This window comes from Exophiala mesophila, assembly GCF_000836275.1.
Source record: "Exophiala mesophila strain CBS 40295 unplaced genomic scaffold supercont1.2, whole genome shotgun sequence".
In the NCBI taxonomy this organism is placed as follows: Eukaryota; Fungi; Ascomycota; class Eurotiomycetes; order Chaetothyriales; family Herpotrichiellaceae; genus Exophiala; species Exophiala mesophila.
Window position 1 is genome coordinate 3833747 of NW_015622505.1, and position 23085 is coordinate 3856831.

Sequence of the window (23085 nt, forward strand, 5' to 3'; positions counted from 1 at the left end):
CCAGAAATCAACACCATCTTCGAGCGGCAACGACACTGCCGGTACAAAGAGAAGGAGGCGTCGACAGTTTGCTAAGGCGTCTTCTGCAGCGGCTCAGAAAATATGAGACAGACGTGTTGATCTCATATCACGACCTCATGAATGACCCCGTTCGCCTTTGACCAAGCCGACGGGTCTGAGTTGGAGTACTTCAGGCTCACCAATACGGCCCTTGCTTGATACGAATGATCTTCAAGACAAGGGAAACACAATGACAACATTAATTAAACTTGCGACCTGCTTGAGATCGCTTACATTGGGTTTCAAATTATTCACTGGATTGTACGACGTCTCAAGTCATCTGTCTGCTCTAGGTGCTCAAGCAGTGACACAGACGCAAACCCTCCCAACGTCTTGCCTTTGGCTGATGGACTAAGACTGGTATTCATAGAAAATTCCTCCTGATGTGTTCCATCAGCTGCTCACAAGTTGGCATGTGTAACAAGAGCCACACAAGCATATGGCTATACGACTGTAAGGTCGCCCTCAACTTGATGGAATGAATTGTAAGACAGCAAGACTAGCTAGGTTGAGATCACCAATCGGCGCGGTGAATGATCAAATAAGAGGTTGCAGGCGTGACATAGCATCGGCCTCACCATTGAACCCGCCTGGGCACAGTCAGTTCTTCTTTGTTCCAACCGCTGGCAACCGGCTGCTGAGGTTGTCCGATAGTGAATTCTGCTGGATCAGGCTCTGCCTGTGGGATCTGCTCACCGCCTTTGACGTCCATGTGTCCCGTCATTTTCACATCCTCCTGGGCCATCACTGGTGGCATTTCCGCCATTTGAGTCCGCGCGGGAACAGGGGGTGGTGCATCTGGTGGAGGATATACGATGTCTCGTTTTACCGTCTCCACCACTTCTCCTACGCGGTCCGAACGTACGTAAACCAACAAGTACGGATTTGGTGGGACGTTGTAGCTGTCTTGTGGTGGCTTCCCAAAGATCTCATTTCGGTTCTGAACGACGGTGACATGGTCGTCGTTGTACTTCCTCCAAATCTCCTTTTGGTGGTCGTAGATGTATACCCAGTAATGTCCTCCACCTGCACTACCACGATGGAAAAAGGCAGCGTGCAGGCGATACGGGTGTTTGCGCATGTCCACGAATGCCTCTTTGATCTGCTGCGAGATGTCCGTGGCCCGGACCCGAAGATCTGGACGAAAGTCAGAACGATAAACATACTATTGAGAAAAGAGTTGAAAATACCTTCGAGTTCAGTTCTGGTACTGTCGGCTAGGGCGCCTAGAGTGGCAATAGTATTGGGGTCAACGTCAAGATCACCACCGAACGTATCTGCTGGCACTTCGGCAAGATATTCCAGTGCGGTTTTGGCGTCTTCGAGAAGAGTGGGTATGTCCTTGGATTGACCCTGTAATCGAGTGTCAGCTTCTTATTCAACAAAACAATAAAGAACCAAGTGCTGGCCTACATGCTTCTCTTCCAGTACACCTCGGCGGCGCGAGATGGTCGCGAGCTCCCGTTTGAGGTCCCAGGTGTGTCGACGACGTTGCATTAGCTCCGAGTCCGGCCCACTTTCGAGGTATCGGTCCATGTAGATGGTTTCTGGAACTTCTACATGATGATTCAATTTCTCCTGGCGTTTTGTTTGATTGTTCCACGCCACGCGATCGAGCTGGACACAGAGTATAGGAGGGAGTGAACTGAGTGAGATGTATCCTTTGACTGCGTTGCCGCCAGTCTGCAAGTCAAACTCGTTGTCAATGGCGGCGTATACGTCTGCAGGCTGATGAAACACCCGGGTGATAATGTCTCGATACTGCTCAGACTTTCCGGGAGAACCATTGTCGTTTTCGGTATGCAGAATCAGCTGGCCGTAGAAGGTGTCGTGTACTTCGTCCAATTGTTCGCCTGTCTTGTCAAACCCGGTTGGTCGTATAGCAGAGGACAATTGGTTAAGAACGTGACCAATAACTTCTGTGACATCCTGCTGTCTAGCGTACTCCTCCAAGGTGATTGTTGTAGCTTCCAATGGCTTTCTAGGGGGCACTGGGGGCGGCTTGCCTGGGGGTGGCAGGTATTGCATGGGTTGTTCCTTCGTAGCATTTTCAGTCGCAATGGATACTTGGAGTGTGCCAGCTTGAGAATTCAGCTTTGAAGGAGAGGCGGGAGTAAGGGGCGCGTTGGACTGGTTTTGGGTAGAAACAGAAGACTTGACAAGGTCGCCCTCTGGTATGGGGGCAAGATTCTCCTTGTCGTCTGTGATAGCTTGTCTTTCGGCTTCGGGATCATCTTCTGTCAACACTGGCTCTGATTCTTCTTTGGAAACAACCGTCGCTTCGCTTGAATTGTCATTCATATGGACATCTTTTGCGCCGAGTTCTTTCTCATGATTGTCATGGTCATTCGCGTCGTTTGGTGGTAAGGAACGTATGTCGACTTCTTCTGCAGGTGAAAGTAATATGGTGTCGCCAACATCACTTTTGTCATATTCGGCCGAGGAAAGAGGTCCGAGGAAGGGCAGACTGTGAGTTTCACTTAGACTTGGGCGTTCTCCTGTCTTCAGCGTGGATCTGCGGCGAAGCTTCTCTTTAACGCTGTGACTCTCTAAGGTCAAGCGTGCAAGTTCCTGCTCTGGCTTGATTGAGGACTGTGGAGTTTGAATCATTCCTCTGAACAGTGTGGCGAGGCTGTCAACAACTACCACATGTTAGCGACCCACATGCTATACTGATGTGGACAACTTACACTTCTGCCCAGTTTGCACTTCCTTCAGACTGACTTGGCGCTGGCCAACTCTCTTCTGTCGCAGACTGACATCATCGAGAGGCATTTTATATTCATCAAAGTTGAGTACTATGTTTCGTAGGTCAACAGTTGTAAATAAGACTTGCAGCAAGCTGTTCAGGTAACATGTGTTTCCAATATTCTCAAGACCCACGGGTTCGTCCAAGGCGCCTTCTGGGTCCTGGGGTGCTTTGCTGTGCAAGTGATCCATTAAGACAGTGCTTCCTCGGGCTGTTGCGATCGCCGTTAGGGCCCTGGTATAGAAATCTGCACTGGCTGGGTTCTCGTCGACGGTGAATTTGTATTGCATAAGAATCATCTCGTCGTCCACCTCGCGATTGTCAATTTGAAGCGCTTGGTAGCCTTCGGCAGGCTCCATGCTGGGTTCGATCGTGAAGCCCGATTCAATCCAAGTAGTCAAGAGTTGGCTCTGGCGCTCCTTGGCGATGATTCTCAAGGCCTTGATGGCTCGCTCTTCGACGTTTTTGTTGTCGTTTGTCTTCACTGTGTCAGTAACAAACAGTGACACAGGCTTAGAAACACAAACCTTGACCGTAAACATGGTACGAATACCCTCATCGTCGGTTGTGGGGGAGGCATCGAGGAATGCTAGGGCTTGCCCGTAGGTTTCCATGACTTTTCGTATCATCAGTAAGTGGGGTGACGGCTTATAGCTAAGGCTTACCGTTTTGTGCCGTGTCATAAATTCTTTTGCTATTTCGATGGACTCCAATCATGCGAAGATACTCTCTAAGTTGATGCTCGTGTGCAGGAGAATCTGTGAGTGTGGCGTTGAAACATCCGATGACATCCTCATCCGTGACAAGCGCCTCCCTGCCTGTCAGTTGCAATGCTTTGTATGCTTGATTCAAAGATTCAATCTCGAAATGACCTTGGGAAATCTGCAAAGCCACTTCTGTTTCCAACAGGTCGCTCTGTCTGTCGTTTGCAATATAACGGAGATTGCTCAAATACGTTGGAGTGTTCTGAGGATCGGTTTGGACCTGCCAGTGGTATGCTTTAGATATGAGATCGTCAGAGAGGTCGGAAGGGCAGCCAAGAGCAACAAAAGGCCCCGTTCTCATCTCTGCAATCTGCTTGGCCGTCCGACTTGAGGGGTGTTTGTCGTAGTCTTGACAACCGAGAACCCTGGAGAGCTCCCGATCAGCAGCAACTGGTGCTGGCAAATCCGGCAGACTTTGCCTCTCGTCATACGGGCGTGAGAGCAGTAGAGAAATGATTTCATGCTCCGCGTCGTCGATGAACATATTGTTCCAGCCTTGAAATGGTTGGGCCTCGTCGGGATCAGGCTCGGGAACTTTCCAAGTCTCCCCCGCCTCTGACCTGAAACCCAAATGCTCTAGAACATCCTTGCAAGCGACACCTCCCGGCCCGAATCGAACGATAAATCTTTTATTGGACACGTTGATCGAGGCATACTTGGGGTCTTGCTTTGCTCTCCAGGAATTCTTGAGATATGACCGAAGGTCACATAGGACATCGGTGGGGTTTGGGTATTTCATGCCCTCGGTGGAGCCTTCTTGTTTTCGAAAGGCATCATCTGTGCGCTGACGTAGAAGACCGGGATCGGTCAAGACCTGGACATCATATGGACGAAGCACAGGAGGTGTGACCCTCACAGTGACTAGAACGGAACAGCGCAGGGCGGAGCATCGATAGGTGTATATCTCCGCGGTCGATCCTATTTGCTGACGCCAGGCATTCTTTTCCAGAGGCTCTTGTAGCTCGTATCTGACCAGATGATGAAGTGGGTGGTCTGGTGTTGGGCATGGTCTGTCTTCGAAGCGGACGGTGTAGTCCACCTTCAAGTGTAGGTGAAGCCTACAGCTTGAGCAGAAGGCTGCAACGGTCCATACCGTCTCTGGCCCAGGCCTCTCGTCCAACTCTGGAAGCCGTGACTGTCTGGGCTTCAACGAGAATCTGTGTCTGCAGCTGCCGAGGGGTACATTTTCGCCGAGATGCTGAGACTGGCTGAAGATGAGAGGTGACTCAGCCAGTAGGTTCGGGACATCGGGACTCCATGGCGTGTAGAGGGTCAGATCTTGAAGGAAGGCCGGTGCAGTTCGACCTGCTAATGTCATTATTCGTCCCACTGACCCTCAAGCCTGGTGAAATCTACACACCCGATCCTTTGATGGGCGCAATCAAAGAGCGTATGTCTGCTTGCACGCCAGCCATCCAAGGATGTCTGGTCTTGAAATGGATGGCGTCTCAACGGATATGAAGATTGTGCCGCTTCTAGATGTTGTTCGTCTCGATGGGACAATGGCAATGCAGAGGTTTATGATAATCTAGGCATTTGTAAGGGACAGGCAGGGTCGAGGGAGACGAGGAGAAGGAGGAGGTAGCGTTTGAATAAGGCGAATGAGATGAATTATGCAGGCAGGCTGTGGGCAGTCTTGAGATTGGAAAAGAGACTGAAACTGGCGAGACTGGAAACCAGCGCAGTCTCTTGGAGGACAATTAGAGGAAGGAACGGACGGAACGGTAATGGGTGCGAGTAGTATTGTACAAGGTGGCGCGTATGGCGCTCAAAACAACGAAGAGGATGTAAATCTGAGGCTAGAAGTACATATCTACAGTCGGATGGAAATCAGAGAAGAGATGTAGTACAAGAGTACTAGGTATTTGCCTGGTGTGGTCTACACGATTCTATAGATGGCGGCCTAGCATAGCAGGTGAGTGTTGGCATGGAATTGAGCTTCTATCACGTCACGGGCGGCGGCTCTGACAGCGCCAGCAACAGCCAGTCAGTTAGGCGTGGTGTCAAGCCCGCGAGTGCCCCTAAGTCTAATAATTTTGGGGTAGCTGGGAACATGACTCGCCTGTGGTGCGCGGCTGCAAAGGCTCATCAAACGTTGTTCGGCAACAGCCTCTAGGCATGTGGACACTTGAAACTTGCTAGGCACAACTTTCCACTCAAAAGTTGGTACTGCCAAGTCGCGTTGGAGAAGACCTCTTCACGTGATGGCTTTGCAACACATATCACGTGACTACTATCTGCGATAATGATTGGTGCAGAAGCTCAACCAGTCGACTGCGTCCTGAAAGTCATTACCATTGATGCCAGTTAGAACCTTGGAGTGTCGACCGCACCTCGAGTCACTCAAGTCCAAACCTGCAGTACCAACGCACGAGCACGAAAGCTCTCTATACATCCAGGCTTGCACGGTCCTGCTCTCTGATGAGGTGAACAAGTCGAACCCCAATCACCTCACGCCGAGTCGCAACCATGGCCGATATTCTTGACCCCAAACCGATCGACGCCGACGAGGCCTACCACCCTCAAGATGCCCTCAGCGGATCCATACGCGCTGCAACTCTCGGAGGAGCAGCTGGGCTGTTCTATTCTGCAATCGGGAATACTCTGACAAAACAAAATATTGGTGCCTTTGGAGTCTTTACAAGATTTGGTGGAAATATCGGATTATTTGGTACGGAAGTCCAGCTTGGATCTTATCCTATGGGCACCTTTCTGACCATGTCGTAGCGGCCGCCGGTGGTACATATCAATTCATTGCGAGCGCCTCTGCCAATCTGAGGGAGAAAAACGACTTTGTCAACCATTCCATCGGTGGAACGGTAGCTGGAGCGTTGATAGGTGCTTCTAGTAAGTATCTTGCAAACAATCCACTCCGAGAAAATTGCTGACACGATGCAGGCCGCAAAATGCCTTCAGTAGTGTTGAACGCTTTCCTACTCGGCGCAATCTCTTCTGTTGCAGGCTTCACCGGCACATCAGTGTTTCCTTCCTCTGTGGATGCACCAGAGGTAGATCGTATTGCCGAGAAAGAAGAAATGAGAAATCGTTTCAGAAGGCCGGTAAACGAGACGATCAACGAGCTTGGAGAAGGACGAGGTACGTGAACAGAGCTTGGTTGACAAGCACTCATGAGACTAATTTCGTGCGCAGGTATCTATGGACAGGGATATGAGGAGAGAAGGAGACAACGGTTGAAGGAGAACTACGGGATCGATGTGCCAGAGCCATTCTACAAGTCAACGTCATAGCGCCTCGAGCCGACTCATGGTCATGGACATGATCATAAGCGTGGTGGCTATAATCTGGGTATACCTGTCGAATTTGTCCAGGTCATCTCTTCATGGCCACCAGGTGCGACGTCTTAGCCTCGCCATTATGGAATTGGTTCGGCCATGATCACGGCATTGGCAGTCGTCTTTACCACACTGTACATAGCATATTTCGAGGGAAGACTGGTAGTAGACCGTCGAGGCAACATGGTGCAATTGTAGAACCAATCAAAAAAACATAGCTCACCCGTTGAGCCACACTCGTTGTTGTGTCCTTGAAAAACGACAATAAATCTCTATCAACTGCGGTCGAGGTAGATGGAATCGGCGACCGTCTTGTGACTGGGGGTTTGGCGGAAATCTATAGATCGTTGACAGTCCTGTCAATCTGCCACATTCGACAGTTATCGATGACCATGAGTCAAGGAGTCGATGCTTTTACGAGCGATGGAAATGAGAGCCAAAGTTTTAATGGGTTGCTTGTCTTGAGCAAGCCAGTCTTGACTCCCGATGCACGAGCATTGTACCGGCAAGTGAATTAAGAAATAGTACTTAATTACACATTGCGGCAGAGGCCGGAGGCTGGGGGCGTAATTGTGCACGAATTAGGAAGATTACGAGTAGTTGAGCAAGCAACCCTGTATGCAAGAGCTACAGTCAGCAAAACCCCCAGACGGTGTGCGAGTCACAAGCACAAGTTAGTAAGGTAATTTGGAAGTAGCGCGGAGTACGCTCCAAATGTAGATGAATGCTTTCATTTTGTGTTCACCTGGTCAAACACAATGTCTCTTGTCCACAACGGTGAAGTTTGGGTTGATGGGGGTTGACTGATCTAACTTAATCTAAACCGTGTCGGCAAATTGTCGTGAATCTGCGAGTCATGAACCCCAGATACGAGCGGGATGTTGCCATGATCTGGGATCCCTAGCCCAAGGCCTGGGGAAATAGGGATGTTGCGCACCAATGGAAGGAAGTGTTTGGGGGCGACTTGGAATGGAGAATGGAGAATATGCAACATGCAACATGCAACGTGAGTGATGCAGTCAATTTGATCGGACAAGTCGGAACGGTAAAGCCGTATTGGCCTCTCTGACATGTGATTGTGCCCGGCAGCTTGCAGAATATCAAGTTACGATTTACGATCTGCACGAAGCGAGTTGGAAGCCCGGAAGCACTCGTTCGCGACGCTAGCTTGGCGGACGAGTCAGGCTCGATCTACGGAGTAGGTGACTGACAGCGACGGTGGTGGTTCCATGGATTCTACGCATCAAGTAGATGGAAGACGTCGGTGTCGATCGACAGTTGGACGACCGGAGCAAGTCTCCAGATGAGCTGTCGAACCACTCTGTCAGTGCAGGGAACTAGATTTCTGGGCTGAGCTCTACCTGGAGTTCTGGGCTATGCATGTTACTGACGAGTCCTGCAGGATCCGTACACAGCCAGCTGACAATGTTGGGTGTTCATGCATTATCCCTCACACTACTACTGTAGACTGCCGTTTGACTTTGAATAGAAGCGATAAATTGAAGAGTTTTTACTCTTGTCTAATAGTTCGCTATTACTATGATTGATACCTCGAGATTCCACAAGTGTGACGTACATGAATCAATAATTCCAAAGGTAGAGTAAATAGCACACCCATAATAATACCCACCCTCCCCCAGACCCAACCATCAGAGCTAATTGGAGTTCGCATATGACTTGAATTGGACACGAGGAGCCCTAAGCCAAGATCTTTACGGGTCAATGTGGCACCTCGGGGAGCTGTCACGGCGCTCATCTAAGCACTCATTCCCGCCTGGATTGGGGTCATCCTCAGTCTAGAGAATGGCAGGCACTACGAGAAGGAAGTTTTGCTGGGAGCGACTCTGTCCCTACTTGAGGTGCTTGGGAACTTTGAAAGTTGACCCAGGCCTGTGACCATTGCAGCTGAGTCTGTGGAGCCCGAGCCCCTAAGATCCTGCTAATTCCTCCTTAAGAGCTGTGCCTCGCGAGGTCGGCAGCTCTATCTTGATGGAATTGTCACTACTGCAAGTTTCAGCTTCCTTGGTCAGTACTTTAGATATGCGCAGGCACCGGTCTGCGTTGGACCTTGGAGCTGGATGCTGGAATATGCAGACTTATTCCTACCAAGGATTGCTATGCTAGACCGTGCTTGCAGGTACATTGCGGCACCTGCTCGGCTCGAAATAGTTAAGAGGTCGTGATTCATGGCGTATCTGCGCCACTGCAGTTAATTAATCGACTAGCAGGGCAACAGTGGGCCAAGGGCGCCCCTTGGGCCATCGAGGGCGCATGTGCGGGTGGGAAATGGCTAAGGTCTGCTAGTGGCTCGCTGGCTAATAGAGTCAATTGGTGCTGGGGGGCATTACGGAGTAGAGGTGGCACGGTGGTCCAGGTTGGCGGTCATGGAGCTTGGACGAGCGTCTATGGCCTCTCGAGTCTCTCCACCTCCCCACTCTGACCCTGGCCACCAGTGCTCCCGCCGAGCTGTCTGGGTGCAAATTCCACTATGGTGATGCCATCGAGTCATCAACCAAGCCAAACCACCACCCCGAGTACTGCGTCGCCCCATCAGTGCTCATCCAAGTTCGGCCTAACCCAATAGACCCTGGTGATCTCTGTCACTCATCATCATACTTCCCCCCTCTTTCGTCAATCACTTCGGCAGCCCTTTTTTCATTTCCCACGTTGCCGGTTGCACCGAACAACCACAGACCACTCGCTGAGACGAGACACATATTCCTGCACAGATCCAGCACCACCGCACCACCGCACCACCACATCACCGTCCAGTAGTCCAAGAAGAGTGTCAGAGTCTCCTTCTTACTAACGGCACAGCTCTCGGGTTAATCCTAGTACCTATTATTGTAACTTGCCTGCTTGCCTGGAGTCTTGTCGTCTCCAGCCGTTGTGGTTATCATCTGCCACCCAGCTACCTTCCTGCATTCCTCGACCTCCACCAGGACAAGGAAATCGACGTCATCCACTTTCCAACCACCCACCCACTCCTTCCTTCCATCGTCGCATCTCGTTTCCTTTGTCCTTCACCGTCCCTCACAGGTCTTGCACCTCATCACCCCGTAGCTCTCCACCTTCTCATCACCTTCCTTTCTCAATCACCACCATCTATCACTCCCACCCAACTCCCTCGTCCTGTTCAACTGCAACAGCGAGATATACCTGCAGCACTCACACAGACTCATCTCCTTCCGCGCCATGTCCTCGACGAGATAGCTATCAAGCTAGCTTTCCAACTTGGACCGACTTTCCTCACATCGCGCCAGTGCACCCCTGACAGCCAACTTGAGCTCTCATCGCTTTCCTCGACTTCAACATGGCTTCCAGACCCATTACCCCCCTCTCCGCCATTCCCGGGCCAATCTCCCCAAACGCAGCTCACTCGATGCATTCTGCGCATGTCAACAGCATCAAGCCTTCTTCGAGAGCCCCCTCCTTCTCTGGAACTCAACCCATAGACACCATTTCCAGAGAAGAACAATCTCAGAACGCTGTGCACCAACAACCTTCTCTCCTTTCTCACAGCAATTATGATGAGGATCCTCCCCGGTCAACTCTGAATGAAGATGCGCCCGAGCTTCCTCGCTCCAATTCTCAGCTCTCGAACTCCCATTCTGCTTTACCATCAAGAGGTGGCACCTTGAAAAAGAAAGCCTCCCTCCATAAAAGCTCAAGCTTGAAGAGAACCGCTAGCAAACGTAGTAGCTACGCTGGCTCTGTTCGGAGCTTGCAGCTGGGAGAGAAAGAAAAGTATGGAGAGACTGAGGAAACCAACAGCGTCTTCTACTGCCCTGTTCCAACTTCAGGTAACCCAACAGAGCTTCTTGCGAATCGCTTTCAAGGTATGTGTGCGCAACGAAAATCGACTGCAAACTTGCACTGACCCCCTTTTAGCATGGCGAAAGGTTCTCAAAGACCTGATCAACTACTTTAGAGATCTGCACAGGACATACGAAACTCGTGCCAAATCCCTCATCTCTACCTCAAATGTCATCAATAACACTACCCTGCCCCCAGGTTTCCTCAACGCTGGTGGTATCGGAGACGCAGCCTACATTCTCAGAGACTTCCACAAACAAGCTCTAAATGAAGCCAACAAAGCTCGCGACCTCCACAATGAAGTAATAATCCAGCTGACCGGCCTTCGCAGTGATCTACAACAGAAGATCAAGGAAATTAAAAGCCTGTCCGGCGATTTTAAGAATTCGGTGGACAAAGAGCAAAACAACTCGAAAAATGCTGTTCGCCAACTTCAGGAGGCTTTAGGGTCCGTTGATCATGATGCTGCTGCAACAAGCGGCAAGGGGGATCCATTCCTTGTCAAGCTCTCCGTTGACAGACAGATTGAACGTCAAATCGACGAGGAAAATTACCTCCATCGGGTGAGTGAACTTCTACCTACGATTGACAGAGCCACACTGACTCTTTTAGGCATACCTGAACCTTGAGGCTTCTGGCCGTGAACTCGAGTCGATTGTCGTCGGCGAGATTCAAAAGGCGTACAATGTCGTTGCTGGCATTCTCCGTCGTGAAGCAGACGACTCATACGACGCAGCCGAGAAATTGAAGGAAGGTCCTTTGGCAATGACCAAGGACCATGAATGGGACGAATTCGTCACCACAAATAACCAGATGATCGACCCGAGGAACCCTGTCCGACAGTTCTCTCATATTGTCTATCCAGGCAAGGATCATCCTGCCGCGATTGAAGTTAGGAGTGGTATGCTCGAGCGAAAGAGCAAATATCTCAAGAATTATACCCCTGGATGGTAAGCCCACTTTCTCTTTTCAAAATGCCCCCTCTAATTCATATTGCAGGTATATCCTATCTCCCACTCATCTTCACGAGTTTAAATCTGCCGATCGCATTGCCTCGCAGTCACCAGTAATGTCTCTTTTCTTACCTGAACAAAAGCTGGGGTCACACTCCGAAGAGGATTCTTCGTCTCACAAATTCATGCTCAAAGGACGACAGACAGGGTCTATGCATCGTGGTCATTCTTGGGTCTTCAGAGCCGAGACTCATGACACCATGTTGGCGTGGTTCAACGACATCAAAGAGCTGACTGAGAAGCGTGGCGAGGAGCGCAACGAATTCGTCCGCCGTCAGCATGCTCGTTCCATTTCTGGCAACAGTTTGAAGCCTGCTAGCATCATCAGCTCAGACGGCGCCCTCGAAGAGGACGAGGCTGATCGCATCGCATTCTCGGGTGAACAATCCGTGCGTGGCAACTCTGTGGCCGAGGGGGCGCTTCTCGCCGGAGCAAGTGGCCTTGGAGTGGCAGGAATCGACGATCTCGACGATAATCGATCCGAGGCTGGATGGCGTCCACCACAACAACGACCTGCACCAGGTGGGCGATTTCCATCAGATGTCAATGTTCAACGAGGCTTACAAGCACCGCTTTCACCTTCTAGTGGAGAAAGCTCCGATCGCGACCGGGACATCATAGCTGCTGCAGGAAGTCTCCCTGGCAGTGGTATACCGTTTATTGGCTCCACCGAACGGCATACCGAGTTGCAACCTGATGGGTCTCACATACATGAGCCTGCGGGACAGCCACAGTATACTGCCGGCCACCACCCCAATATAACCTCCACATCACACGGCGCAATTGCTCCTCAAAGCGGAGCCAGTCAATATGGAGAGTGGATGGCCCCCATTGGTGTTGGAGTCGTCGGTGCAGCGGCCACCGCAGGAGCTATTTATCATCATGAGAAGAAAAAAGAACCAACAGAAACATCACCTGTGGAAGAGGAAAATTCCGGAATTCCTTCCTACGGCCACTCATCTCCACCTATCCCCGTTGCAACTGTTGCACCCACCGATGCACCCACGGGTCCGCGTGCAATGAGCGAGACCACCACCGCGCCCAGTTCAGCTCTAGGGAATGCGGCATCTTCAGGCACCGAGACCGGCACATTGTCGACTGTTCCGACAAGTATCGGTCATCCCAGCCAAACGGAGAGTCTTTTTGACGCAAATGGTGTCTTTGTCGGACCACGATCTACAGATACGGCACCTACTGATTATACACTGAAATCGAGAGCCAAAAGCCAGACCACAATTTCGGACCTGCACATCCCGGGCGAATATCCACCGACACCGGCGCCGAACGAAGAGCCAAAGGTCTATGGAGCTGTTGTCCATTGACCTATTAGGTTCATATCATCTGTTTAAACGGTCACCGAGTTTGGAATCCTTGGAGTAAGGTGTAACCCGAAGAGGGGCAGTTTTCAATCCGTCAGCTTATCGTTTCAGTTTTTTCCTCTGAGATACCACAATCGCTATCTGCATTTTCCATTCACAACTCTAACTCTGCATTGGGGTTGGATACTTTTTGGTCTTCCGCAAGGTTTGTTCTGGCAGACGATGAAAGACCCAGGCACACCTGCACAAACGCATGCGGGAGATATTACGAGAAGACCTCAAGCCAGGAGTTAATGTTAAGGAGGTCCACGATATGGGATATTTGAACTCGCAGGCCAGGGAAGCTGCCGTGTCTCTTCGAAGCACTGGTGTCATGTTTGGGAAATTGAGGTTTATGTCCTGGTGGATGAAGTAATCTACACAACCGAGCATCTGGAGTGGCGGTTGTCGACATATACAAAAAGTGATGCATTCAATCTTGTATTCATGGTTGTCTCGTCCTCTCACGTATGTTTCGACAATGCGGTCCTATAGGCACCTGCACATAGGTACAGCACGTACGAGTAGTCCTGATATACATAGTACTCGTTCATCTTGGACACGGAGAGACAGACACCCATCGCATAATCAATCAGTCTTATCGTTTTACACAAGATCGTTGCGTCATCAACACCAGTGGTCTTCTCTTGGCCTAAAGCTAGTCATGAAGCCCGCATGCTCTATCTCGATCCGCTCCTGTAAACCTCATCGTCACGAACTGGTCAAGAGCAACTTTGGTCTTGTCCATAGCCTGCAGAACGGGTTGCATCCCATCAGTATTCGTCTGCATACTCGTGAGATGACTTCGTAATCGCGTCATGATGTTTTTCATGTCTGGCTCTAGATCGTAATTGAGAGACGTGCCACTGCTGGGTGGATTTCTTTGTGTCGGCCGTAGATGTGGCTGCGGCTGCCGCTGCTGTTGCAGCTGTTGTGATGATTCGTCATCATCGCTAGATTCCTCTTCGGCGTCGTCACCTGGCGCACTAGCACTTCTCTGCCGGGCTTTGCCACGTTGTCCCCTGGCCACGCCATGGTCTATTGAATGGTTCAGGGCTCTAGTCACAGGATGCAAGCCGCGTTCCTGGACTTTCCGCAACCTAGTCTCACTCCTCAGAGCGGTTTGCAGAGTGTCAAGCTCGGCGCGATCCCGTCTTAGCGCCCGTTTCTCGCGTTTCATCTGTGCGCGCAAGAGGTGTGAGGTCGATGTGTGCATTGATAGAGTAGATTCGAGTGTGCTGATGCGGTGCAGCGTCGCTTCCAAAGAGAAACTCTCGTCGGTGTGGTTGTTCGAATTGCCGTTGGGGTTGGAATTGGTCGATGACGGCGGGAAAGGCATCCGTGGTATGCGTCCGAGTAGCCTATACAAGAACATGGCCATCAGTATTGACACCACGTCTATAACAAAGTCCTCCTTTGTGGTGCGCAGTTTGTCTTCTTCCCAAGTCTTGCAGCACCGACTCGAGACATAGAATTGAGATTCGTTCACTCACTTTTCTGTCACCATGTCCACCGCGGCCTGATACTCCTCATCGGCCTCTTGTTTCTTTGTCCGGCCCGGCCAACGCTGCGGCTGCTTCGTTGAATCTTGACTTTTTGTTTTCAGCGATGCCATCGTTGGCACCCTGCTGTGATCATTGGCACCGGCTCGACGCGCCTTGAGAGATAATAGGTTTGCCCTGATACGGTCCTGGGAAGACTGCGGCAATGGCTTCCATTTTCTGCGGATTGTACTTCGCGATATGTGACGGATGTGTGGGGACAGATGTGCAAAGCCATCACTGCCCCTCGGCTCAGTGTTGGATGAGGCCATTTCTGAATTGGGATTCGCTTTCGTTGCGCCCATGGGTTTAGGAGGTCGAGGCAAGATGATGGTTTTCAGGTTGGGATATAATCGCTGTCCCCTTGTCAGTATGGTTATGACAGAACCGTTTTCAGTAGAGTTACAGTGAAGATACACTGTGCATGCGTACCACGGTATTTGCTGTTGTGGGTCATCATTGAACCCCAGATGGCGCGAGTTCACTTACAGAGCGCGATCGCGTTTAAAATGTTTACCTTGCAGTTTTGGGATTAGCGCAGCCTCTCAACATGTCACTTTTCAAATGGACTTTCCAACCAACATGTCACAGCATCAGTGACACAATGCTGGGACACATTTCGATCACGACGGCTTCGTTGTTCTAGAAATTAGAAAACTCGAAATCAAGAAGGTGTTGTCACTAATGTTGGACACAATCATGTCGACCATGCCCGCCATTCTTCAGCGCTTAAGGGTGAGTTGTTTTAGATGAGGGAAAACCGACGAGTTTTGTTTCTTTCTATTCTTCAAGGTATTGCCTATTTCGTCAATTCCAACAACAGGTAGGAACGGTGTGGTTTCGGGGCAGGAACGAGTGTCTCCAATGTAACAACATTGAAGGCATGAACAAACATTTCAATCCGCTCAGTATCTCCCAGCAGCATGTCCAAGAACTCTCGACAACAGTCATGGCGACCTGTCTTTGCTAGGCAATTGTGTCATGACAGTCGCACTGCCATTGATAGAAACAAGAAGGGAAAGAGATCGTTATTGATTAATAACTATCAAGCCTGGTAGGTGGGAGGACTCCAGTTGAGCACGTGACAAGCGAACTACTTAGTCTCCACAGTGGAGTATGCTGCCTGGCGTTGCTTTCAATATGGCCAATCACGATGACTGGTTGAACCTCCCGGATACGAACGTGGATATGTTGCGATGCCTCAAATATCATGAGGACGGGGGGATCAGGGTGAATGATGTTTTGCCCTATATCACACCAAAGGTCAACACGAGATTGAGACACGACTATAATAACATCAGCGTACTCGTCAAATCCACAGTTCATTCAGTGGAATGAGGTCTCGGGCCCAGATTCACGTCACGATGAATCCTATGCTCGATCCGACTTCCATTGAATCTCTCACTACCGCGTCGTACTTCCTTTTCGATGAATTACGCTCAGAAGATATCGATGCAGCCGGCCATGATACTTCAGGTATTCAAACCGCCGCATCGACCTCTTCGGGCGCTGGCTTAGCAGGGACGCCGGTTTCTAACCCCTTGCCGTCGACCAGGTATTCGACGCCTACAACACGGTGGACTGCACTGACCACTCGCGACTCGGACGCAAGCGATGCGTTCATCTATGCAGTACGAACCACAGGGATCTATTGCAGACCCGACTGCAGTGCCCGACTTGCGCGAAGAGCCAACGTCGAGTTCTTCGACACTCCAGACCAGGCTCTGAAAGCTGGTTACAGGCCGTGCAAACGGTGCAAGCCAGGGCGAGGATCGCCCAGCGTAACGAGCTGTTCGACGCCCCATGAGACCGAAAAGACAGGATCTGTCGACCCGCCCGTCACAGTTGAAACATCACGGCAACGTCCTGACCCGGACGACATTCGATTTAAAATCCATCAGACTGCAGAACTCGTCCGGCATGCTGCCATGCAGGGCAAACAACTGAGTCTTTCACAACTGTCCAAAGAAGTGGGCTTAAGCAAATGGCACCTTCAACGTGTCTTCAAGAAACTGCAGGGCATGACTCCGCGGGAAATGGCAGAAAACCTCCAGCGAAGAGGGAGCGACAGCCACGTCACAGATCGAAATGTCAAATCTCATGATCTACCCGAGCTAGAGTTCAGCAACGACATAGATCTCGGAGCGAGCTTTACATTTGACACTAACAACCACGCCTCATCTGAACCACTTAGACAACTGTCTCCTCAATCTACAGAGACAACGGGAAGCGCTTGTACGCCATCAAGTTGGTCGGACGACAATGTGTTCAACAACCAATTCAACTCGCCCGCTAGCGGCAGGCCTTGCGCTCTGGAACCGGATGTTGAGATGTTGTTGAGTGAACTATTCCCCGAACTTGCGAGCAACAACGCAGATATTCCGCCCAAACATGTCCAGCAGGCCCTAACGCCACCTAGTGTTCAGTAGACAGGCAGACAGATAGTGGTTGTTAAAAACAAATTCTAAAATGCATACCTCGTGACAAGATGCATGCGCATGATGTGAATCAGAATCAAGATCGAGATTTAATCCACACCTTGGTCGTCTCCAATGTATCGGTGCCATAAACCATAAGCGCGACCAGGACCATCAACACCGACAGGAGCGAACTCGACATGCTGACCAAAATCAACTGATTTGCCGTGTATACCTTCCTAGGCATCCGAGGTCCGTCGATGGGAGCGTACTTCCCGACCATTTTCTTAATCGGCTTGACACTATCAGTGATGGCTGTTTGAACTCCCCTCTTCAAGCCAGGCAGACCATCCATACTCCATGCGTTTTTGAATGCCCAGTATCTGAAAAAGTGGATCAGTCAGTCAGTATTCTTGCTTTCTTTGAATCTTGATGGAGAACCAGAACATGACATGACGTACACTTCAATGCCCTCTTTTCGATTCCCTGCCTCTTCACACGCGACTTTCTTATCGAAAAAGTCGTGCAATGTGGTTCGGTAGCCGGTCCATTCGTAAGTTGGGACGGAGAACCCGCATGAGGTTCCCACTTGATGGATATCAACCATGACGATACTGCGGGTACCGTTGATGAGCTTCAGGTTTTCGGATTTGACTAGGTCATTGAATTCCTTGGTTCCGTATTCGAGTGGTGTGCCTGTGATGGGTGATATAATGTTAGTGCCCAAGCCATTCAACTCAACATGCTAGACTCGACTCGACTCGACTCACCTTTTCCATAAATCCTCAAAATTCTCGGTGGTCCTTCAAATGCGTTAAACATAACCGTAATCCTGCCGTTTCCAGGCTCATGCAAATGACTTGTAGTTTCGATACCAGAACCTGTTAAATCGACATACCAGAACTTCTTGATCACATCCTTGTCGTTGGGGTTCTTTTTTGGTTCTCGAAGGACACCGAAAAAGGGTCCTCCTTTATCAGTGATGCCCTTTGGTGAAACATTGACGCATCCATCGCCTGACAGAGGGGCTGATGCGACGTAGAGGACTCGTTGGGCGAGTAGCCAGTCAACTAGAGATGGTGGTAGGGTTTCAAAGAAGGCGCCCATTTTGTGGGGAGGGGGAGATGATGCTGTACTGTACTGTGCTGTGCTGTGCTGTGGATGTTGATGTGAGGGAATACTTGGTTGCTGGTCGCAGACGATTAGTAGGTACGGGTATTTATCTCGACCAGTCTCTGCAGAAGTCCGGGCTACTCGTTACTCGATCGTTTGTGGTGACTTGCGTGCGCGGCACACGCTGTAATGATCCGTTCAGTGAGCTACAAAACTCCAGATGATGTTGACATGACGATAGAAAGGTGACTTGGAACTGCGTTGGGAATATGACCAAGGATGGGGAAGGAAAAGGGTCTTTTCACGGCAGACGTCTGGAGATACTTGGCTTGCGCCATATGCAGTGCTTTGAACTTTCTCTGACTCCTCCATGTCGTTGAAGATTGGAGATGGCCAGATGACGTTGTCATTGGTGCTCGGAGCGTGAGGGGAAGTGGAAGTGGGCGAGCGCGAGGAGGGCGAGGAGGGCGATAGGATGTGTGGATATGCGGTATCGGGCGCCTGAGAAGAAACTGACAACTCCGTCGCATATTTTAAGCTATCTGGGGTCGCTTGTTTGCCATCTTTGCCTATCCACAAACTACCATCGCCATCGCCATCGCCAAGACGAGTACAGAACATACTCCGTACTCCGTAATTGATCCATCGAGGCTGTAACACTATGCCCATGTCATGTCTGTCTAATATCCTACTAACGTCAATGCCAATCGCATTCAAGATGTCTGGCTAGCGTCTGACTCCATCAAAGTTATAGACTAGCTGTAGAGCATATCCCCTGCCTCATGTTGCATACCGTGGTAGGTACCTAATGTCAATAACAGTACTCCCAAGTTTCATGCAGCTCGAGACGCATTGCCCAAAACCCATTCCCTTCAATTAACGCAATGATGCTTTTCCCTCAAGTCTCAGATCTTTGGCCGCTTGGCCGATTCTGCATCCATGGCATCATCGTCTTGCTGCTTGCGCTTGCAGAATTCCTCAAAGCTGTTCCCTTCCTTGATCCACACGTCCTTGACCTCCCATGTTCGACGGTCCCAGTCCGCAGCCTTAACAGACCACTCCTGGAACGCCTTCTCGTTTTCTTCTCGGTTCTTGTTTGTGCGCTCTGTATATGGCTTCTTCTCTTCATCCGACAATGCCGCCCACATCTTACCAAGTTCTACACGGACCTGGTCCCGTTCCGACTGTTTTCCCTTCTTCCCAGCCTTCTTCTTCTCAGCCGCGACCCGCGCCTTGACCTCTTCCCAATGCTCCCCAGAGAACAGGAGAAACGAGTTGATATTGGATTTTACTGGTTTCACTGGTGGAGGGCCAAGATCGTTATAAATGCGCACCCACATGGCCGCGTCATAAGCACCGTGAAGAGAATTGTCCTTCTCCTTGACTGGCCGCGTGAATGTGCCGGTCGGCAAGATTTCGTCTCCTTTTCTCTTGCCACCTTGAGCCAGATGTGTGTCCATGTTTGTCAATTCCGTGAGCGTGGAAGATGTTCTCTTGGCAGAATTTGAGAGAACTAGTTTTTCCGGAATGGCGATCTCGCCAACCATCGACTCAAAGACTTCACGGGCCGCACGTAACCCAGACAGATACGCACCGTGCACCGTTGCAGGATGGCTGGCAATGGTTGCCTCACCAGCGAAATAAAGATTCGAGATGGGCGCGGCAATGAGGTCGTAGTCTCCAGGCTGGGCTTCTGCGGCCACGAATGAATAAGTGCCACGAGCGAATCTGTCCGAACCCCATCGCGTGACAATAGATTCAATAGGTGGCGGCACATTGGCCACTCCAAAAATGTTGCGCAGTTGATGTACGCACTCAGAGACCACGGTTTCGTCGCTTAGCTTCTCAGCCTCATGGGCCGCTTCGCCAGCCATCAATGCAATCAGGACAGGAAGACCTGATGTTTCAATGCAGTTCCAGAAGAGGTAGAATTGGCCACGACCCGCCTTGTACTCACTTTGATGGTATCCATTGCCACTGCGGGGAGAACGAAGCAGACCAAACATGTCGCGGTTCACGTCCCAGAATGGCCGCTCAAAGACCAGAATGACCTTGTTGAGCAGGCCGAATCCCATCCTCTGGACGGCGTCACGCTTCCACTGTGGCAGAGGGGGGTCGAACTGGATCGATTGCTCTTTCAGAACGCCCAGTGGCGCTGCGAACACAACTTTGTCCGCCTCGATAGACTGGCCATCTTCACAGGTCACTGTAGCTTTTCCCTGTGTGCCAGCTGCACTGTACTTGATGCTTTTCACGGCCTTGTTAGTCCGCACATCTAGCGGGTCAGGATACCGCCATAAGGCTCGTGGGACCTGCTGATAGCCACCGACGACCTGCGCATGTTCTCCTTCGAACTCGTTTCCAATGTCTTGGTCCCAGCCGCGAAGGCTTAGTTTGTCCACGTTAGCAGCATTAGCATACTCGAGATTAGCAAAGTGCCAATTGATGAGCCGTAGCGCATAGGGTTTTAGGTCGAGAAACTTTTGGTACTGGTCAATCCCCGCATCCATGACGGAGCCGAGGGACTGATTGGGTTGCTGAGCAAGATCCTCCAGTTCGAGAGTTTCGTGCATCTCTGTCGTTTTCCTTAGAAGAAATCCAAACTCTTTGGCGGCTTGTGCGGCTGGCAACTGCATCTTTGTCTCAGTGCTGGTTTCGATCTCTTCTGTTGGGTTGTCGCCCTTAGCCGCCCGATGCCCCGCCCCTCGTCTTCGTGATTTTTTCTTGGGAAGGAGTTGGTCGATCGTCCCGAGGGCTGTGGCTTCTTCAAACTGCCTTATGGTCAGGGATTCATCCGTTGCAGGTTCCCGACCGGCTTGAATCAGCTCTTTGTCACCTTCGGCAGTCTTCTTAACACTATTTTTTAGACGATAGTGCCCTGTCCGGTCAAGAACGTCATTATAGAGCCGCTCGATCATGGCGTCGTTAGCACCATTAACGGGTACACCGTCGATATCGTAGAGGGTGGAGAGGTCTCGGAGCAAGTGGTAGTCTAGTGCAAGTTGGCCACGAACGATGGCATCGAGAGGATTTCCGCGTTCGAATCCGACGATAATGTGAGCTCCCATCTCGGCTGTTGGTCTTTGATGGGGTGCGAGTTTGGAAGAGTGCATGCTGGTCAATGGATGCGAGTAGATTCGTCCTCCTATCCGTTGGCGGCCTTCAAGAACAATGATCCTAGGTAATTTGTGATCGGAATAATGATGAAAGAGGTTTGTGAGTTGCCTGGCAGTACTCAGACCTGCCATGCCACCGCCAATGACAACAATGGTCTCTCGGGACGGGTCCTTCTTACGGCCCCGACCAACTTTGTTGGTTAAGGGAGTTTCGACACAACCAAAATTGATATAGCCATTTCGCATAAGCCACTCGTAGGCGAAACAGGCCAAGCGAGTCCAGCGATCATCTCTTGCACAGCCAATTGCTTCCTCGAGGGTGACACTCAAGCTGGGATTTCGAGTCCACAGCCTGAGTATCCCGTTCCGGATATTCAAATAGACCGTCACATGAGACATGCATAATTTATCCTGCAAGAGGCGGTGTTCGTCTTGATGTAGGGAGAAAGGGTCCAGGCGGGAGGCCTCGGCAGCAGCCACACATTGGGTTGCATATTCGGATGCAGACAGCCTCGGAGGAATGGACGACTTGGCCCGAGCAGTTGCTGGTGCTTTTGCATACATGAAGGAGCGAGTGTCGTTGGAATGATGGGATTCAATTTTAGGGTCTTGGAAGACGTTGGATTTTGGATCAGCAATAGATGATGCAACCGATATCGAGGTCAAGGAGCTGTTTGGGGAGTCACGAGCTTCACTCCCCAACTGAAGATTGCGAATAATGGAGCCAGGGCCGCTAGATGTATCTCCATCGTCGACGTCTTCCATTTTGATCATTGAAAGGTTCGTTGTCGGGAGTATAAGGGGGTCATGGCTGGGGTCGGGTCAGTGTTAAAGCTTGGCCTAATATATATACCGGAGAGGTGTGAAGTGACAACTGGTCTTTTCATACCTCGAGGGAACAGGTTCAGACATTGAGTTGTCCATTTGTGTTTGAGATATACTTGTCGAGATATTTGCTAGACTGTTTTGTGGTGGTGCTACCGTGGCCGCCATTGAGACATTTGTGCTGGTATGAATTACTTGATAGTGGACACAGCGGTCTTAATTATCATGAATATTGTTCTTAGATGATGCAAATGAAAAATCGTGGTCATAGGCGAAACCGTCAGGTAGACTATACATGGTTAGCATGATTGTGTTGTGAGGAAAATGTATGTATGCATCAGGGATTTTGATACCTCTTGTGTGTTTCCTTTGCTGCGGACTCCACATATGTCGATCGCAAAGATGCCGAGAGCGAAGGAAAAGGAGAATTGAATGTACAGAGGGTGACCCTAGGCCAGGTTGACGATGTGAATGATCTGTAGGGAGCAAATGAGAGGCATCAGGCCACTGTGTAGGTTGGAATGGGATGGGTGGTTGATGGGAATGAAGTCGAGATGAGGTTACCCAGCCGTCCTGCCGCCACTAAAAATGGGGATCTGGGCGACGGAAATACGCCCTCGGGTGGTGGTAGGAGTGTTTCGACTTCTGCGACAACTGCACCTCCTCGATAAAACGATCAATCATATCTATCTTTCGATAACTCGAGAAGCCAACAAAGAGACACATTAACATGTTCATTAATCCTGTGCCTGCACCTTCCTACAGCTACAGTTCCCACATTTGATTGTTGGGAAAGGGCGACTGTCCGTGGTGCCTCCCTACCAACCCCTCCTTCCGTCAGCCCTGGCTGCTCCCTGCGCCGCACTTTGATTCTGATATCTTTCAACCTCAACAACTAAATGCTGAAAATTATCACCAAGATTGCTTGAAAATCATGCCTGAGCATCGCCCGCAGGTCTTCAACTCGAATCTCCCTATTTTCCTTCTTCATTCTCGATGCCTTTGCTGATCCTCCCGACA

The 23085-nt window shown here is 50.5% G+C and overlaps 7 protein-coding genes across 12 annotated transcripts; 3 read left to right on the plus strand and 4 right to left on the minus strand.

Moving 5' to 3' along the window:
- Positions 1–248: 248 nt before the first annotated feature.
- PV10_03170 lies at positions 249–5433 on the minus strand. 3 transcript variants are annotated; one of them, XM_016367582.1, is made up of 7 exons: positions 4934–5433; positions 3475–4878; positions 3337–3425; positions 2751–3288; positions 1474–2702; positions 1251–1413; positions 249–1197 (listed from the first exon to the last, which is right to left on the minus strand). In XM_016367582.1, the coding sequence occupies exons 1-7, from the start codon at positions 4986–4988 to the stop codon at positions 635–637; spliced, it is 4041 nt and encodes a 1346-aa protein (XP_016227100.1). In that variant the 5' UTR covers positions 4989–5433; the 3' UTR covers positions 249–634. The 3 variants fall into 3 exon arrangements, with proteins under 3 accessions (XP_016227100.1, XP_016227102.1, XP_016227101.1); XM_016367584.1 differs by having other exon boundaries at positions 249–650; positions 757–1197; positions 3475–5433; XM_016367583.1 differs by having other exon boundaries at positions 3475–5433.
- Positions 5434–5880: 447 nt separating this feature from the next.
- On the plus strand, positions 5881–7112 carry PV10_03171 (uncharacterized protein). The gene is made up of 4 exons (XM_016367585.1): positions 5881–6244; positions 6301–6420; positions 6472–6669; positions 6724–7112. The coding sequence occupies exons 1-4, from the start codon at positions 6043–6045 to the stop codon at positions 6819–6821; spliced, it is 618 nt and encodes a 205-aa protein (XP_016227103.1). The 5' UTR covers positions 5881–6042; the 3' UTR covers positions 6822–7112.
- Positions 7113–9614: 2502 nt separating this feature from the next.
- On the plus strand, positions 9615–13661 carry PV10_03172. Of its 2 annotated transcripts, XM_016367587.1 has the most exons (5): positions 9615–10705; positions 10758–11245; positions 11295–11632; positions 11682–12217; positions 12282–13661. In XM_016367587.1, the coding sequence occupies exons 1-5, from the start codon at positions 10180–10182 to the stop codon at positions 12314–12316; spliced, it is 1923 nt and encodes a 640-aa protein (XP_016227105.1). In that variant the 5' UTR covers positions 9615–10179; the 3' UTR covers positions 12317–13661. The 2 variants fall into 2 exon arrangements, with proteins under 2 accessions (XP_016227105.1, XP_016227104.1); XM_016367586.1 differs by having other exon boundaries at positions 11682–13661.
- PV10_03173 (uncharacterized protein) lies at positions 13581–14975 on the minus strand. The gene is made up of 2 exons (XM_016367588.1): positions 14547–14975; positions 13581–14414 (listed from the first exon to the last, which is right to left on the minus strand). The coding sequence occupies exons 1-2, from the start codon at positions 14897–14899 to the stop codon at positions 13712–13714; spliced, it is 1056 nt and encodes a 351-aa protein (XP_016227106.1). The 5' UTR covers positions 14900–14975; the 3' UTR covers positions 13581–13711.
- A 983-nt stretch (positions 14976–15958) lies between these two features.
- Positions 15959–17077, plus strand: PV10_03174 (uncharacterized protein; the record flags this gene model as incomplete). Its single annotated transcript, XM_016367589.1, has 1 exon — positions 15959–17077. One exon carries the CDS (start codon positions 15959–15961, stop codon positions 17021–17023), a length of 1065 nt encoding a protein of 354 aa, XP_016227107.1. The 3' UTR covers positions 17024–17077.
- Positions 16704–18505, minus strand: PV10_03175. 2 transcript variants are annotated; one of them, XM_016367591.1, is made up of 4 exons: positions 17782–18505; positions 17473–17707; positions 17072–17394; positions 16704–16999 (listed from the first exon to the last, which is right to left on the minus strand). In XM_016367591.1, exons 1-3 carry the CDS (start codon positions 18116–18118, stop codon positions 17109–17111), a joined length of 858 nt encoding a protein of 285 aa, XP_016227109.1. In that variant the 5' UTR covers positions 18119–18505; the 3' UTR covers positions 16704–16999; positions 17072–17108. The 2 variants fall into 2 exon arrangements, with proteins under 2 accessions (XP_016227109.1, XP_016227108.1); XM_016367590.1 differs by having other exon boundaries at positions 16704–17394.
- A 166-nt stretch (positions 18506–18671) lies between these two features.
- Positions 18672–22602, minus strand: PV10_03176. 2 transcript variants are annotated; one of them, XM_016367592.1, is made up of 3 exons: positions 22419–22571; positions 22130–22354; positions 18672–22051 (listed from the first exon to the last, which is right to left on the minus strand). In XM_016367592.1, the coding sequence occupies exons 2-3, from the start codon at positions 22231–22233 to the stop codon at positions 19030–19032; spliced, it is 3126 nt and encodes a 1041-aa protein (XP_016227110.1). In that variant the 5' UTR covers positions 22234–22354; positions 22419–22571; the 3' UTR covers positions 18672–19029. The 2 variants fall into 2 exon arrangements, with proteins under 2 accessions (XP_016227110.1, XP_016227111.1); XM_016367593.1 differs by having other exon boundaries at positions 18672–22354; positions 22419–22602.
- Positions 22603–23085: the final 483 nt, after the last annotated feature.

Coding starts and splice junctions, on each gene's coding strand:
- PV10_03170 (XM_016367582.1), bottom strand. CDS start 4,988: ATGGCTGGCGTGCAAGCAGACATACGCTCTTTGATTGCGCCCATCAAA. Junction 3,289..3,336: donor GTACCATGTTTACGGTCAAG/GTTTGTGTTTCT, acceptor GACACAGTGAAG/ACAAACGACAACAAAAACGT. Junction 2,703..2,750: donor AGTGCAAACTGGGCAGAAGT/GTAAGTTGTCCA, acceptor AACATGTGGTAG/TTGTTGACAGCCTCGCCACA.
- PV10_03171 (XM_016367585.1), top strand. CDS start 6,043: ATGGCCGATATTCTTGACCCCAAACCGATCGACGCCGACGAGGCCTAC. Junction 6,245..6,300: donor TGGAAATATCGGATTATTTG/GTACGGAAGTCC, acceptor ACCATGTCGTAG/CGGCCGCCGGTGGTACATAT. Junction 6,670..6,723: donor CGAGCTTGGAGAAGGACGAG/GTACGTGAACAG, acceptor TTTCGTGCGCAG/GTATCTATGGACAGGGATAT.
- PV10_03172 (XM_016367586.1), top strand. CDS start 10,180: ATGGCTTCCAGACCCATTACCCCCCTCTCCGCCATTCCCGGGCCAATC. Junction 10,706..10,757: donor TCTTGCGAATCGCTTTCAAG/GTATGTGTGCGC, acceptor ACCCCCTTTTAG/CATGGCGAAAGGTTCTCAAA. Junction 11,633..11,681: donor AAGAATTATACCCCTGGATG/GTAAGCCCACTT, acceptor TTCATATTGCAG/GTATATCCTATCTCCCACTC.
- PV10_03173 (XM_016367588.1), bottom strand. CDS start 14,899: ATGGGCGCAACGAAAGCGAATCCCAATTCAGAAATGGCCTCATCCAAC. Junction 14,415..14,546: donor GTGGACATGGTGACAGAAAA/GTGAGTGAACGA, acceptor GTTCTTGTATAG/GCTACTCGGACGCATACCAC.
- PV10_03175 (XM_016367591.1), bottom strand. CDS start 18,118: ATGGGCGCCTTCTTTGAAACCCTACCACCATCTCTAGTTGACTGGCTA. Junction 17,708..17,781: donor TTTGAGGATTTATGGAAAAG/GTGAGTCGAGTC, acceptor CACCCATCACAG/GCACACCACTCGAATACGGA. Junction 17,395..17,472: donor CGAAAAGAGGGCATTGAAGT/GTACGTCATGTC, acceptor CCACTTTTTCAG/ATACTGGGCATTCAAAAACG.
- PV10_03176 (XM_016367592.1), bottom strand. CDS start 22,233: ATGGCGGCCACGGTAGCACCACCACAAAACAGTCTAGCAAATATCTCG. Junction 22,052..22,129: donor TCTGAACCTGTTCCCTCGAG/GTATGAAAAGAC, acceptor ACCCGACCCCAG/CCATGACCCCCTTATACTCC.